The 14526-nt window shown below is 42.9% G+C and overlaps 1 protein-coding gene across 4 annotated transcripts in view; it reads left to right on the forward strand.

The window, feature by feature from the left end:
• The window catches only part of ppcdc (phosphopantothenoylcysteine decarboxylase), a 198325-nt gene that overhangs the window by 11124 nt on the left and 172675 nt on the right, over window positions 1-14526 (forward strand). For 2 of the 4 annotated variants that reach the window (XM_072492921.1, XM_072492919.1), the window contains exons 2-4: window positions 5403-5456; window positions 10638-10733; window positions 12831-12959. In XM_072492921.1, the coding sequence (XP_072349022.1) occupies window positions 5448-5456; window positions 10638-10733; window positions 12831-12959 (234 nt within the window). In that variant the 5' untranslated portion in view covers window positions 5403-5447. The remainder of the gene's footprint in view (window positions 1-5402; window positions 5457-10637; window positions 10734-12830; window positions 12960-14526) is intronic. The other 2 variants (XM_072492918.1, XM_072492917.1) reach the window with 1 other exon arrangement.

A 14526-nucleotide genomic window follows, 5' to 3' on the forward strand; every position in this document is an offset into this window, starting at 1 on the left:
TGGTGGCTCACCTGGAACTTTACAAGAAGAAAATTGCAAGGCTATGGGGAAAGAACAAGGGAGTGGGGTGGCACAGTGGTTAGCACTGCTGCCTCACAGTGCCAGGGACCCGGGTTTGATTCCAACCTTGGTGATGGGAGTTTGCAGATTCTCCACGTGTCTGCGTGGGTTTCCTCTGGACGCTTCGGTTTCCTCCCATAGTCCCAAGATGTGCAGGTTAGGTGGATTGGCCATGTTAAATTGCCCCTAAGTGTCCAAAGGTTAGGTGGGGTTACGAGGATAGGGCAGTGGATTGGGTTTAAGTAGGGTGGGCTTTTGCAGGGTTGGTGCAGACTCAATGGACCGAATGGCCTCTTTCTGCACTGGAGGAATTCTATGATTTTATTCTCGGATTCTAAATGGACAGACTTTCAAAGAACCAAATAACCTCTTAAGAGTATGATTTGCTGAAAAAATTCAATTAAATTTGTCGATCATTCCTTGCCCTTTACATTTCCATGCGGTCTATCTCTAATTAGCTCATGCAATTTAAATGGTTCATTCTGTCTTATGGGATTCAGAGACTTGTAAGAATCAGAATTTATTAGTTTATCTGGTTTTCTTCGTCAGGCGAGTAGAATTTGGCAATCTTCCACTCTTTTCAAAATTTATTGGAGCAAAGAAAAGATGCTTCTTTGTATCAGTCATAACCCCCATGAGGAAACCATTGTCGATCTCCCTATGCGACCCGTGGAGTATGAGCTTCCCAGGGGGCGGAGGCCACCCAGCTGGAGCGTGTTAAAGATCTACATGTAAAAGCCAGTCCAAACAGGGCCAGGAGCTGTTGGTTGTCCCAACAAGGACTGGATTGGGGGAGCTACTGAGTGGACAGAGTATTGTACGTAGTTCAATCAATACTTGTTCCACTACTGCTGGCTTCCTCAAGTTCCTAAAGTATCTTTGGAGACGTGTATGATTTCTGCTAGTATCTATTGCTTTTCATACGCATGGTGTTTTCACATATCTCAGGACTTGAACTATGTGATTATAGTGTCAACCAGGACTCACTTTTGAGCACTCTCATCACTGAGGCAGAAAGTTGTGGGTTCCATTGCAAGAAGCTGAGCACAAAATCGAGGGTGATGCTGCTTGAGGAAATTCTGCACTGTCAGAGGTCTGTCTTTCAGACGAGACGTTAAACTAAGGCCTCTGGCCACGCAGATGTAAAAGATCCAATGGTGCTATTTTTAGACAAAGCAGGCGAGTTCTTCCAAGTATTCTAACCAATATTTATCTTCTAACCAACATTACTAAATCTAGCCATTATCTGCTTGTGGGAGATTGCTGTGTACAAAATCAAGGGCCACATTTCCTACAATATAGCAGTAACTACACTTCAAGAAGTGCTTCATTGGGGTAAAGTGCTCGGGGAAGTCCTGAGATTGTGAAAGGCATCATCGAAATGCAAGTCTTTCATTTTCTTTACCTTGGAGATAAATGCAGTTATCATCATGGATCACTTGTGTACATTGCAATGAGGACTGTTCAATGATGGGGCTTGTGTCGGCCTACCACCTGGAAGTGGATGAAGTTCTGGAGGAGAGAGATGACACTGACAACTCCATGACATCGTGCTTTGTCCCTGAGCCAATAGTTCCAGGACTGACCTGCTCTGTGATTCTGTCTTTTTATTGAACCTCCAGCCAGGAAATGAACAGAAAGATCACTAGAGGGTGCTACATACAAACAGATGATACATATTCTGTAGTTAACTATGTTTCATATGAAATCTGCTTTTTAAAAATCTCTTTGTCTAATAGGAAAAGAAAAAATATGAATGGTAGCTAATTTTTTTTCAACATTGGCATCTTGAGCACCCCCAATTATCAACACTTGTTGGTGGGTTTGCCTTCAGCAGTCCCAACCTAATTATTTGCACTTCTCTTTTCTGCTTTAAGACATTGCCGAGAACCTACCTCTTTGGTCACCTTTCCCAAAATCTGTAGCTCAGCATCAAGTCATATTTGATGACACTCATGTTTTTTTTACCACAATGTTATCTCAATGTAAGTTGGTGTTCTTAATACATTTGGAATAAACAACATTTTTTATTGACATAAAATACCAAACTCATTCAGTTACATAACTTTATCATGAGGACTTTAAAAGAAAATTTAATTTGGGTCTTTCATTCCCCTCAAAGCACTAACTCTTATTCAGTGTCCTTAAGTGCCCTCTGTGGGCCTTTTCTCTCTCAGTGCAATTACTTTCCCAAGGAAGAAAATGAAAACCAGATGTGTGCATAGTGGAAAGCATCTGCTTAAGATTATGGTTCTCCTGCCCATCCTCACTTGGTTGATTGTAACTTAAGAGGTAGGCGGACAAATGAATGCCATCCAATCTGTCCCTAACTGGTGGCTGCCACTCATTTCTCCCTGTTTTTCCTCAAGGGGGAAAGGTCCACCTGCTGCCTTTCCTGTGAGATACTCCCAACTTCAGTGGACCGTATATCAAATAGAACGGCAGGCTTATTTGTACATACTGTCCCTCTTTGGAAAGCCTAACCAGCCGAACAAATGTATTTGCACATCTAAAGATGTATTATGTCAATAATTTTAAAATCTTAGGTTTTTTGGGGGGAGGACTGTCTGCAAATCTGGCAGGCAACTCTCCGGTTTCATCTGCCTAATTAACTTCCACCCATGTGGTTAGAAATCCAGTTCAGAGAACTCAACCCCTGGCCGGATACAGATTACTATTGCACATCTGTTCTGTTCCTATTTTAGTTTAATTACAGTTGGATTTGCAACTCCACCCCTAACAGCATCTCTACAAGAAAGGAAGAAAGATTTGCATTTATATGGCATCTTTCACAATCTCAATGTCCCGAAGCTCATAACAGTTAGGGAGTACTTTAGAAGTGTATTCACTATTGAACGTCGCAAATGCAGCAAGTTCACAAACAGCAGGCTAGGCCAGCATTTATAGTCCATCTTTAGTTTGGATTTGGATTTATTGTCATGTGTACCGAGGTACAGTGAAAAGTATTGTTCTGCGAACAGCCCAGACAGATCGTTCCATACATGAAAAACATAGGACATACAATAAATACACAAAGTAAATCAATAGACATCGGGTGAAGCATACGGAGTGTAGTTCTACTCCGTAGAGAAGACGTGTGGAAAGATCAGTTCAGTCCATAAGAAGGTCATTCAGGAGTCTGGTAACAGTGGGGAAGAAGCTGTTTTGAATCAGATAATGCGTGTTCTCAGACTTTTGTATCTCCTGCCCGAATGAAGAGGTTGGAAGAGAGAATAACCCGGGTGGGAGGTAGCAGGAGGTGTAGACAAAGTCAGTGGATGGGAGACGGGTTTGTGTGCTGGACTGGGTTGTGTTCACGACTCTACAGTTTCTTACGGTCTTGGGCTAAGCAGTTTCCATACCAGGCTGTGATGCAGCCATTTGGCAAGAGTCAATGTGGACATGCCGAACTTTCTTAATTTCCTGAGGAAGTAGCTGCTGTTGTGCTTTCTTGATTGTATCACCAACCTGGGTGGATCAGGACAGATTGTTGGTGATGTGCACACCTAGGAATTTGAATCTGTCAACCATCCCTGCCTCGGCACAACTGATGCTGACAGGGGTGTGCACGATACTTTGCTTCCTGAAGTCAATGGCTAGCTCCTTAGTTTTGCTGAGGGAGAGATTGTTGTCGTTACACCACACCACTAGGTTCTCTGTCTTCCTCCTGTACCCTGACTCATCGTTGTTTGAGATCTGACCCACTAGTGTCATGTCATCAGCAAACTTGGAGCCACATTTTGCCACACAGTCGTGTGTATCGGGAGTATAATATGGGGCTAAGTACACAGCCTTGTGGGACCCTGGTATTGAGGACTATGGTAGAGGAGGTGTTGTTTATTCTTACTGATTGTAGTCTATGGATCAAGAAGTTGAAGATCCAGTTACAGAGGGAGGAGCCAAGTCCGAGGTTTTGGTGTTTTGATATGAGCTTGGCTAGGATTATGGTGTTGAAGGTGTACTCAATGAATCAGAGTCCTACTTGGGAGTCCTTTTTGTCGAAATGCTCCAGGGATAAGTGTAGGGCCAGGGAGCTAGCGTCTACTATGGACTGGTTGTGGTGGTATGTGAATTGCTGTGGATCAAGGCGTTCTGGGAGTATAGAGTTGATTTGTCTGATGACCCATATAAGGTCCATATTGTGTTCCCAATGCCTTCTTAAAGCAATTATTGTTCCAGGAAAATATTGAAACAACTGTGAATTGAAGAAAAAAAATCTGATGCCTTTTAATCATCTCTGGACCAGTTGTTTCATGACTAACCAAATCAGACACATGACAAGTTAATAAGGCTGTTAACATATGGAATTCTTAGCTCCATAACCAGAGGGTTAGGGTACAAAAGCAAGATAGCTAAACCTTTTCAATCACTGATATTCGGTCCCATCTGGAGTATTCTCTTCAGCTTTGGGCACCCACCTTAGATGTCAAGACTTTGAAGGGAATGTAGATATTGATTAGAATAGTTACAGGGATGAGGGAGTTCAGTTACATGGAGACAAGAGAAGTTATTTTCCTGAGGGAACAGAAGCTAATGGGAAATTTAACAAAGGTGTTCAAAATTTTGAAGGCTTTGATAGACTAGCTAAGTAAGGAGATACTGTTTCCAGTGACAGAAGAGAAAAGGTGGTGGCGTAGTGATATTGTCGTTGGACTAGTAATTCAGAGACACGGTAATGCTCTGGGGACCTGGGTTCAAATCCCGCCATGGCAGATCAAGAGAAATCCGGGATTAGAAGTCTATCGATGTCGATTATCTAACGATTAACACTTCAACGATGGTTATTAAAAACCTATCTCGTTGATTAATGTCCTTCCTGGTCTGGCCTACAAGTGACTCCAGATCATCAGCAATGTGGTTGACTCTTGAATGCCCTCTGAAAAAGGAATGAACTTGGCACATGGGCTGCAGTGGTCCAAGAAGGCAACTCATCACTGCCTTAAAGATGGACAATAAATGCTGGCCTAGCCAATAATTTAATTTTTTTTTAAAAAAATCGCTTATTGTCACAAGTAGGCTTCAATGAAGTTACTGTGAAAAGCCCCTAGTCGCCACATTCCGGCGCCTGTTCGGGGAGGCTGTTACGGGAATTGAACCGTGCTACTGGCCTGCCTTGGTTTGCTTTCAAAGCCAGCGATTTAGCCCTGTGCTAAACAGCCCATATGAATGAATTTTTAAAAAATAGTCGACAACCGGAGGACACAAATTTAAGGTGACGCAAAAGAACCAGAGATGAGAATTTTACTGGGCAGAGAGTTGTAATCTGGAATGTATCATCTTTTTTTAAAAAAAATGTTTTTATTAAGAATTTTTCAACAATATTTTCCACCCACAAATAAAAGACCCCCCCGTAACAAAGAAAAGAAAGAGAACTCGCGTGGCAAGACATGAACATGGTAAGTCAATAATATACAGAACTTTGTACATTGGAGTCTTCCCGTACATGTCAGTTTCCGGATGGTTCATGTGTTTTCTTGCTCAAATGCCCCCCCAGAGAAACCCCCCTCCCCCTCCCTCCTCTTCCTCCCCCCCCCCCCCCAAACGATGTCCCCCCCCCTCCCCCCCCCCCCCCGGGTTGCTGTTGCTGCTGTCCGACCTTCATCTAACGCTCTGCGAGATGGTCTAGGAACGGTTGCCACCGCCTGTAGAACCCCTCCGCAGACCCTCTCAGGGCAAACTTTATCCTCTCCAACTTGATAAACCCTGCCATATCATTTAACCAGGCCTCCATGCTGGAGGGCTTCGCCTCCTTCCACATTAGCAAGATCCTTCGCCGGGCTACTAGGGACGCAAAGGCCAGAATACCAGCCTCTTTCGCCTCCTGCACTCCCGGCTCGTCCACGACTCCAAATTGTGCTAGCCCCCAGCTTGGCTTGACCCGGACTTTCACCACCTTAGATACTGTTCCCGCAACTCCCCTCCAGAACCCCTCCAGTGCCGGGCATGACCAAAACATATGGACATGTTTCGCCGGACTTCCTGAGCACCTCCCACATCTGTCCTCCACCCCAAAGAACCTGCTCAGCCTCGCCCCCGTCATATGCGCTCTATGAAGCACCTTAAATTGTATCAGGCTAAGCCTGGCACACGAGGAAGAGGAATTAACCCTACTTAGGGCATCAGCCCATAGGCCCTCCTCAATCTCCTCCCCCAACTCCTCTTCCCATTTACCCTTCAGCTCCTCTACCAAAGCCTCCCCCTCTTCTTTCATCTCCTGGTATATCGCCGCCACCTTGCCCTCTCCGACCCGTACGCCCGAAATCACCCTATCTTGAATCCCCTGTGCCGGGAGTAGCTGAAATTCTCTCACCTGCCGCCTCACAAACGCCCTCACTTGCATGTACCTGAAAGCGTTTCCCGGGGGTAGCCCAAACTTCTCCTCCAGCGCCCCTAAGCTCGCAAACGTCCCGTTAATGAACAGGTCCCCCATTCTTCTGATCCCTGCCTGATGCCAGCTCTGAAACCCCCCCGTCCATCCTTCCTGGGACAAACCGATGGTTGTCTCTGATCGGGGCCCACACCGAGGCTCCCGTCGCACCCCTGTGCCGTCTCCACTGCCCCCATGGAATGTATCATCTGAAAGAGCACTGGAAACAGATGCAATAATAACTTTTGACAGGTTATTGAATAAACATGAAGTGAAAATGTATACTATGGGGAAAAGGCAGGGGTGTGAGACCAATTGATAGGCCTTTCAAGGAGCTAGCATAAGCACAATAAGCCGAATGGCCTCCTCCTGGGCTGTATGATTTATAGGGTAAAATGTGTTAGAATTTGTAGCAGTCACTCTGTTATATCTGCCCATCCTCCCCATGTGTGCGTGGGTTTCCTCCGGGTGCTCCGGTTTCCTCCCACAGTCCAAAGATGTGCAGGTTAGGTGGATTGGCCATGATAAATTGACCTTAGTGTCCAAAATTGCCCTTAGTGTTGGGTGGGGTTACTGGGTTATGGGGATAGGGTGGAGGTGTTGACCTTGGATAGGGTGCTCTTTCCAAGAGCCGTTGCAGACTCGATGGGCCGAATGGCCTCCTTCTGCACTGTAAATTCTATGATATGCTTTATGTTCAAATTAGAATTTTCGCATCCTTACAGTTGGATGAAGCCATTAAATTCCTCTGGAATATGTGCACATGAAGACAGTTTCTTTGAACTTTAATGATATATTTTTATAAGTCTTTCGACACTGCAGTTTAAAATAATAGGGCACTCTTTTGATTTCAACAACTATGGTAAATCAAACGAGTATTTTTAACCAAATGATAGCCTAGTATTTGATGTCATTTTCGTGCCAGGCTTTTTTCTCCACCTTTCACAGATGATCTTACTATTTTCCTCTTTGATTTCAAACCTATACAGGAAGACTGACTGGGTTTGAAAGACTGATGAAAATTCTACCCTTTTTTTCACCTCAGCTCAAAAGCAACCCTTACCCACAGCAATGAGGTGAACGAACAGTTGACCTGATTTTAGTTCAGGGAAGCATTTACAAGGAAATCTCCCACGCTGTTTAAATAAGATGTTCAATATACACTGAGGAACAGGAAGAGTGAGATTGGAACTTTCTTTTCTATCGTGTTCAAGGAGCCCCACAATTTTTGCTAACGTGAAAATTCATCAGTACTGTGCTCGTCATATTTTGTAAGTTTAAACTCCTGGAAAGCGAAGTTTGCTTGGGCGCATTCCTGCAGCTGTCATTACATGATCTCCCGCTGTCCCACCCCCACACTCTTGCCTTTAGTTGGCCAACATCTCCATCCTCACGTTACTTCATATGTGGTGTCAGTTGGAGAATGAATAGACTTATATCAACCGATTAGATGATCCTTCCTGTGAGTGAAACACTTTCCCATTGTTAATCCCATTCCTTCCCCAACTCCATGATTGGGGCACAGGCTGATCCCGAGACAATTGTATCTAAATAATTAAAAATTACATCATTTAACACACGTTCCGAATAAGCCATTGGGCAAGTGTTGTGAAGTGTAGGAAAGGCCCTTTGCATGTGGCAAATTTCTTAACAGTTACAGTAGAAATGTGCTTGAGCTGCGATCAGTTATAAAATGAAAGTGTTTTGTTTAATGCAGTGGTGTTAAAGAAAAACTCTCGAAACGTTTCATGACACCTGGAGATCAGTAAGATAATAGCTGTGGGAAAAAGACTGTGTGGCAGGAGGGAGGAAGGCTATGGTCTATGAGAAAGCAGTTACTTGCTCGTTTATTGAGCTATCTCAGATACAGAAATTTAATGCAACTTTTTGTTTATTGGAAAAATGAACCTTAAAGAATTATGTATTGTATGCAGACTAACTTTGATGAACCTCAAGGGTATTTTCTTTCCCCCACACAAGGATGAATTTTGTTATTGTGCACGTTCGACTCTGGCAATATTTCTTGGGGAATATATCCATCTTCACATGCCACCTTGCATTCTTGTGACATGCATAATGGAGTGTTGCACATAAGAATTTTGCTATTTTTCCACTTAAATGCCATTTCCTTTATAGAGCCATAGGGTTTTGCAGCACAGAAAGTGGCCCTTCGGCCCATCCTGTCTGTTCCAGCCATCAAGCAACTATCTATTTTAATTCCATTTTCTAGCACTTAGTCTGTAGCCTTGCATGCTGTGGCTTCTTAAATATTCCCGCCTCTACCACCCTTTCAGGCAGTAAGTTCCAAATTCCCATCACCCTCTGGGTGAAAGGTTTTTCCTCAAATCCCCTCTAAATCTCCTGCCCATTACCCACCCCTCAACTAAGGGAAAAGTTTCTTCCTATCTACCCTAACTATGTCCTTCATAATTTTGTACACCTCAGTTAGGTCCCCCTCAGCCTTCTCTGCTCTAAGGAGAACAACTCCAGCCTATCCAGACTCTCTTCATAGCTAAAATACTCCAGCCCAGCTACATCCTGTTGAGTCTATCCCCTTCACCCTTTCAAGTGCAATCACAGTCACAATGACTTTCTCAATTGGATTTGAAAGATCTCATTCAAAGAAGACTTCTGATGTCCTGGTCAACATTCCTCCCTCAGCCATCACAATCAGAAATCTTATTTGCTCAATAATCCATTCTGTGTGTATGCTAACGTACTTTGCGTGAACCATCTACCTAATTTTGCTTTCATAAACAGTGACTGCACTTCAAAAATAAAATTTGTGATCTCTAGCTATTTAAATTGGCTTCAGCTGGCTATGGCTCATAAAGGGTTATGTTGGCTTTATTCATTTATGGGGTCTGGATGCCTCTGGCAAACTCAACTTTTATTACCCACCCCTAATTGCGATAGAGAGCATCCTATCCGGCTGCATCACAGCCTGGTATGGCAACTGCTCAGTCCAAAATCGCAAGAAACTGCAGTGGTGAACTCAGCCTAACGCATCACACAAACTTGCCACCCACACATTGATTCTGTAAACACCACTCGCTGCCTCAGGAAGGCAGACAGCATTATCGGAGACTCCTCCCACCCAGGCATTGCCTTCTTCCAGACCCTTCCATCAGGCAGAAGGTACAGAAGTCTGAAGACCCGCACATTCTGACATAGGAACAGCTTCTTCCCCACAGCTGCAAGACTCCTCAACGACTCCCTCTTGGACTGATCTGTTCCCTGTAAAAATACTATTCACGGCGCCCTATGCTGCTCTTGCTCATGTATTTGCTTTGTTTGGCCCCTTGTTCCACACTGTAACCAATCACCGTTTTGTCGATCTACCATTTGGCAATGATCCCTGTTGATTATTCTTGTGTCTATGTACATAATGTGTACGTTCCTCGGCCACAGAAAAATACTTTTCATTGTACTTCGGTACATGTGACAATAAATCAAATCAAATAATTGAGACAACCGAGAGGCATGTTAGATTATTTCAAAGAGCAGTTGACCAAACCAGGTAAGGACGGCAGATTGATTTCCCTAGCGGACATTAGTCAACTTGTTGGATTTTTATAGCAATCTAGTAGTTTCATGGTCGTCATGTCTGTCACTAACTTTATTATATTATGTTTTAGTGAACTGAATTCAAATTTCCCCAACTACCTCAGTGAGATTTGAACTCACGTCACTAGATGATTAGTTCCTTGCCTCTGGATTATTAGTACCAATATCATAACCCCTATTCAACTTTCACTTGTTGCTGAAGTGAAACATTTATTTTTTTTACGATGTAAATTTACTTCTGTTTTTGATGGTACTGTGGTTTCATGGAGACCAAGTAAGCCAATCCCAACTCCATTCTAGTGATTGAGAATGCGATTAACCTTAGGTGCAGTAAATTAGAAGCATAGTAGATGTGTAATAAAACAGAAAATGCTGGAAAAACTCAGCAGGTCAGGCAGCATCTGTGGAGAGAGAAACAGTTAAAGTTTTGAATGCCACGGTCGATGTGTGTTCTTCCTGTGAAAAACCCCTTGGGAAGCAGAAGTTTGCTTGCACCAGCCAAAGCGATGAGACATATGCTGTCATTGGTCTGAAATGAAAACCCTGTTATTTATCCTAGAAACCATTCTCTTATGTACTTTCTTTCCGATTGGTATGCAACACCATATAATAAATTGTCTTTTACTGTCTTCCTTTTCTGAAGGTTGAAGTAATAGTGGTGACCACAGAGCATGCAAAGCACTTTTATGACTCCAAAGATGTCCCTGCGAAAATATATAGTGACTCAGATGAGTGGGAGGTAATTATTCTTTATTCATTATTTAAGAAATTATGTTAAGAAAATGAGCAGACCAGCCCCTCCAATGTACAGCCAATTGTATTCTATTTAAAAAGCTAATTATTTTATTCCAATGACATTTTATCTTGAACAAATACTTCTGTCAATATATGAATAGAAATCTGCATGTAATACAATCCTATTAAATGCTCTCAAGTAGTTCCTTGTCATATTTTGGAATTTCAGACGATGCTAATAATGGGGCCCTCGGTGTAATATGTTCAATAGCACTGTTGAGCAAAGTTGAGCTCTCAAGAAGTTAAACTTATAAGACAACAGGGCTTGAAGTTGGAAAGTAGCCATCATATGGAGTGTCAAAACCAGTGCTCTGGCAACATTTAAAGATAATTTGAAATTTAAGTAATTATTCACACTCCTTTCCGTCCGTTCACGCCAGCCGGATCTTCCGGTCGCCCCCCAGAAACACAGCACGCAGACAATCCCCCATTGTATTTGCAACAGATCTATTCATTTGCAATAGAGGACTTGCAACTTGAGGACTTCCTGAAGTGGTGTAGCGTATTTATTATTTTTATATTATTACATCAGGGTGATGTGTTACAATAGGGGGTCTGATCATAATTGTTTGGGTTTGTTCAGCTGACTGGGAAATAAAGCAGTTTGATCATTCATATCCATTCTTGCCTCACTAAGTTTTTGCTATGTACACCCAAGAAATTGAAGAACATGCAACTGTTCAATATAAATTACAAGAGGGTGTGTTTATGATTTGCTAGGCTACGCTGTTGTTGCATTAGATACAGGACAAATCTCATCTCCCCCATGGATAAAGAGGTTCAGCCTGATTAAGCCAGTGACCGGACCACTTAAGCACGATCGGGTACCTAAGCATTCCTCATCAAACGCTAATGTTAACATTTCTCTCTCTACAAGCAGTGAATTTCTCCTCGTGTTCCTTTGGCCATTCTCCACTTCTAACAGAGCCCAGGTGTCTATATTATGAGGAACATCAATAATGAAATGAAAAATCTCTCCCATTGTTTCCCCTCTGCGATCAAATGCACATATTTTATTAAACTACCCAGTGAATTAAAAGAAAATATGAACAAAATCTTTCTTCACAAAGCTTGGTCATTTTAGTATATTGCCTCAAGTTGATTTTATTAAGTTGCCTAACCTTCAACAAATCCACTCGAGGGAATCTGCAAAAAAGCATGAAGTTCCATTCACAGAAATGTCCCTTGTTCAATCATAAATTAGAATAGACCATGTCTAGCAACTGAAGCTGAGGAACACTCGTAACAATTCTCTTATCCACAGTGGGTCAGTCTGACTAGCCCTTGGTATATGGAGGAGTGACATTTGTTTCTCATCTATCAGCATTCAGAATTCCTCCTGCCTATGGGCTTGTTCACATTGCTGGACGGGTTCAGCATTGGGTTGGTAATAAAAATTGCCTGCCTGGTCCTGTCCTTCCTCCCACTTCAATCTTGGCTACATTTTGGGCTTTTATTCAACATGGAACTTGTGTAGGTAACCACATTTTGCACATATTGACTTGTATGTCTACAAGTTTGAGTGCCAATTTAGTAAGCCCCATGGGAACTGCTCACACAGTGGCTGAAGAAGGTTGCTTATGGAGTCCAAGGCTGTCTCTGGTGCCAAAAAATTTAATAAACTCTGACTTTAAAATTTTAAAAATCGACAAATGAGTGGCTCTTCATCCACTCTAGTATCCTGCACATAAATGTGCATAATTAGAATTATTTTCATAATTTTGGTTCCTGTTTGTTACTTTTCAATTGAGAGAGATGTTGATGGGTATGAAAGATGAGTTCCCCTTATATATCATCACTAATACTTTCATTCAAGATGGAGCCAGCAGTGTGAAATTTCTATGCAGTTCTAGTTCACTTGTATATCTCCTGGGCCCCAAATTATAGCGTGCACATCCTCATGCTCAATGTGTCTTTTCTTGGCTGTGATCTAATTCTGTGCAAGACCATTGTAAAAATGAATGTCACATAGCTTTGTCTTGTTCTATAGCATCTATCGTACAGTATTGCTGTCATTTATAATATGTTTTGTTCCCTTTAGATGTGGAAGCAAAGGTCAGATCCTGTCCTGCACATAGATCTGAGGCGGTGGGCAGATCTAATGGTCATAGCACCATTGGATGCCAATACCCTAGGAAAAATAGCCAGTGGAATCTGTGACAATTTATTGGTGAGTTGATCAATTCAATTTTTCCCAATTGGAAATGGATCATGAACCTGGTTAATAAGTTTCCTTTCCACATTTAAAGAAAGAAAGGCTTGCATTTAGAAAGTGTTTTTATCGACCTCAGGACAGCACAAAAGGTTTCATGGTCAGTGAAGTACTTTTGAAGTGTAGGAAACGCAGCAGCCAATTTGTGCACAGTAAAATTCCACTGACAGCAATGTAATAATGACCAGCTAATTTGCACTTTTGACGTTGATGTAAGTATAAACATTAGCCAGGACATGGTGATAGCTCCTTTGCTCATCTTGAAAACCTGGCAACAGGATCTTAGAATGGTCTTCGGTTTAATATCTCAAAGTGCAACTGATACAATGGATTTTGCAATAGCATCCTGTCAATTCAGATTGCGTTTCAAAAGTGGTTGTGCTAGAAGCAATAAATTTTCTTGACAGTATATTAGATGTTGCATGAGCTTATTGCAATTTTATTTCCTGCCCGCTGACCAGTTCCTTGAAATTAAATGACTCAAATTTTGCTTCTGGGAACAGGTTGAGCAACTTTGAACCACTCCACAGATGCGATTTAATGCGCAAAAAATAAGCACCGTTTGGGAGTGTACAGCGGGGTTTTCTTGGGGCCTGCAGTGGTGAGAATAACCGTGCTATTAAACTGGTCTCCTCGGCAATGCAGGATGAGCACTGTCAATGCCACCCATATCTCTCGAACCCCCCTCATCCCACCTCTTAAGGGCAGGGCACCTCTGGGCCTAATCCCTGGCAAGGGCAACCTGGCACCTTGGCGCTGCCAGCCTGCACCCTGGCAATGCCCCTGCCAGCCTGTCAGTGCCATTTGGGCGCCCTGCCAGGATGCCTGGGTGGCACTGCCTGAATGGCTTGCCAAGGTGCCAGGCTGGTAGCGCCAAGCTTTACGGGTGCTAGCAGGAGTGCCTGGGTACTATCCTGCCCCAAGACCGACCACCTGGGGGTCTCCGATGCCCTGGGATACCCCCATTTGGGTGGACTAGTGCTAAACGGCGCCATGGCGAGGTCTCCCAGGCACAGGCGTTCGTTTCCGGGCCTCGGGAGAATTTCGTTTGATCTCACGAGGTGTTCCGAGCGTCGCAAATATCGATTTAATGGCCTCGTCGAGTCACTGGGTCAGACGTAACGAGGCCAGTCAATCACGCCTTAGGTTTTTTGGAGACTGTTCAGTAAGCACTTTTTCCCGAAATAGTCTTTGTTTTTAGATATTAAAGTTTCAGATAATGAGATTTTGATTCAAACTTTGTTTTTATTCCCCAAACCAAGTCACTTTTAATTTTAAAGAATTCCACAAAATGTAATTCTTCCAAGGGAAGGAAAGAATTAGAGGAGTGCGCTAAACCATTTTGTCCTTTAAGTTTGCGAAATATTACCATATGCAGATGGAAATGTTGCCAAATGTAAGCAACTGTCTTTTCTGAAGAATTGCGAAAGTTTGGTGTTGAAACTGTATTCTATACTAGTGTCTGCACTACTGTTAATCTATTTGACTTGTACTTCCTTGTCTCTAGACAAGCGGGACTAACCAC

The sequence above is a fragment of the Scyliorhinus torazame genome, chromosome 30 (genome assembly GCF_047496885.1).
Source record: "Scyliorhinus torazame isolate Kashiwa2021f chromosome 30, sScyTor2.1, whole genome shotgun sequence".
Taxonomy (NCBI): domain Eukaryota; kingdom Metazoa; phylum Chordata; class Chondrichthyes; order Carcharhiniformes; family Scyliorhinidae; genus Scyliorhinus; species Scyliorhinus torazame.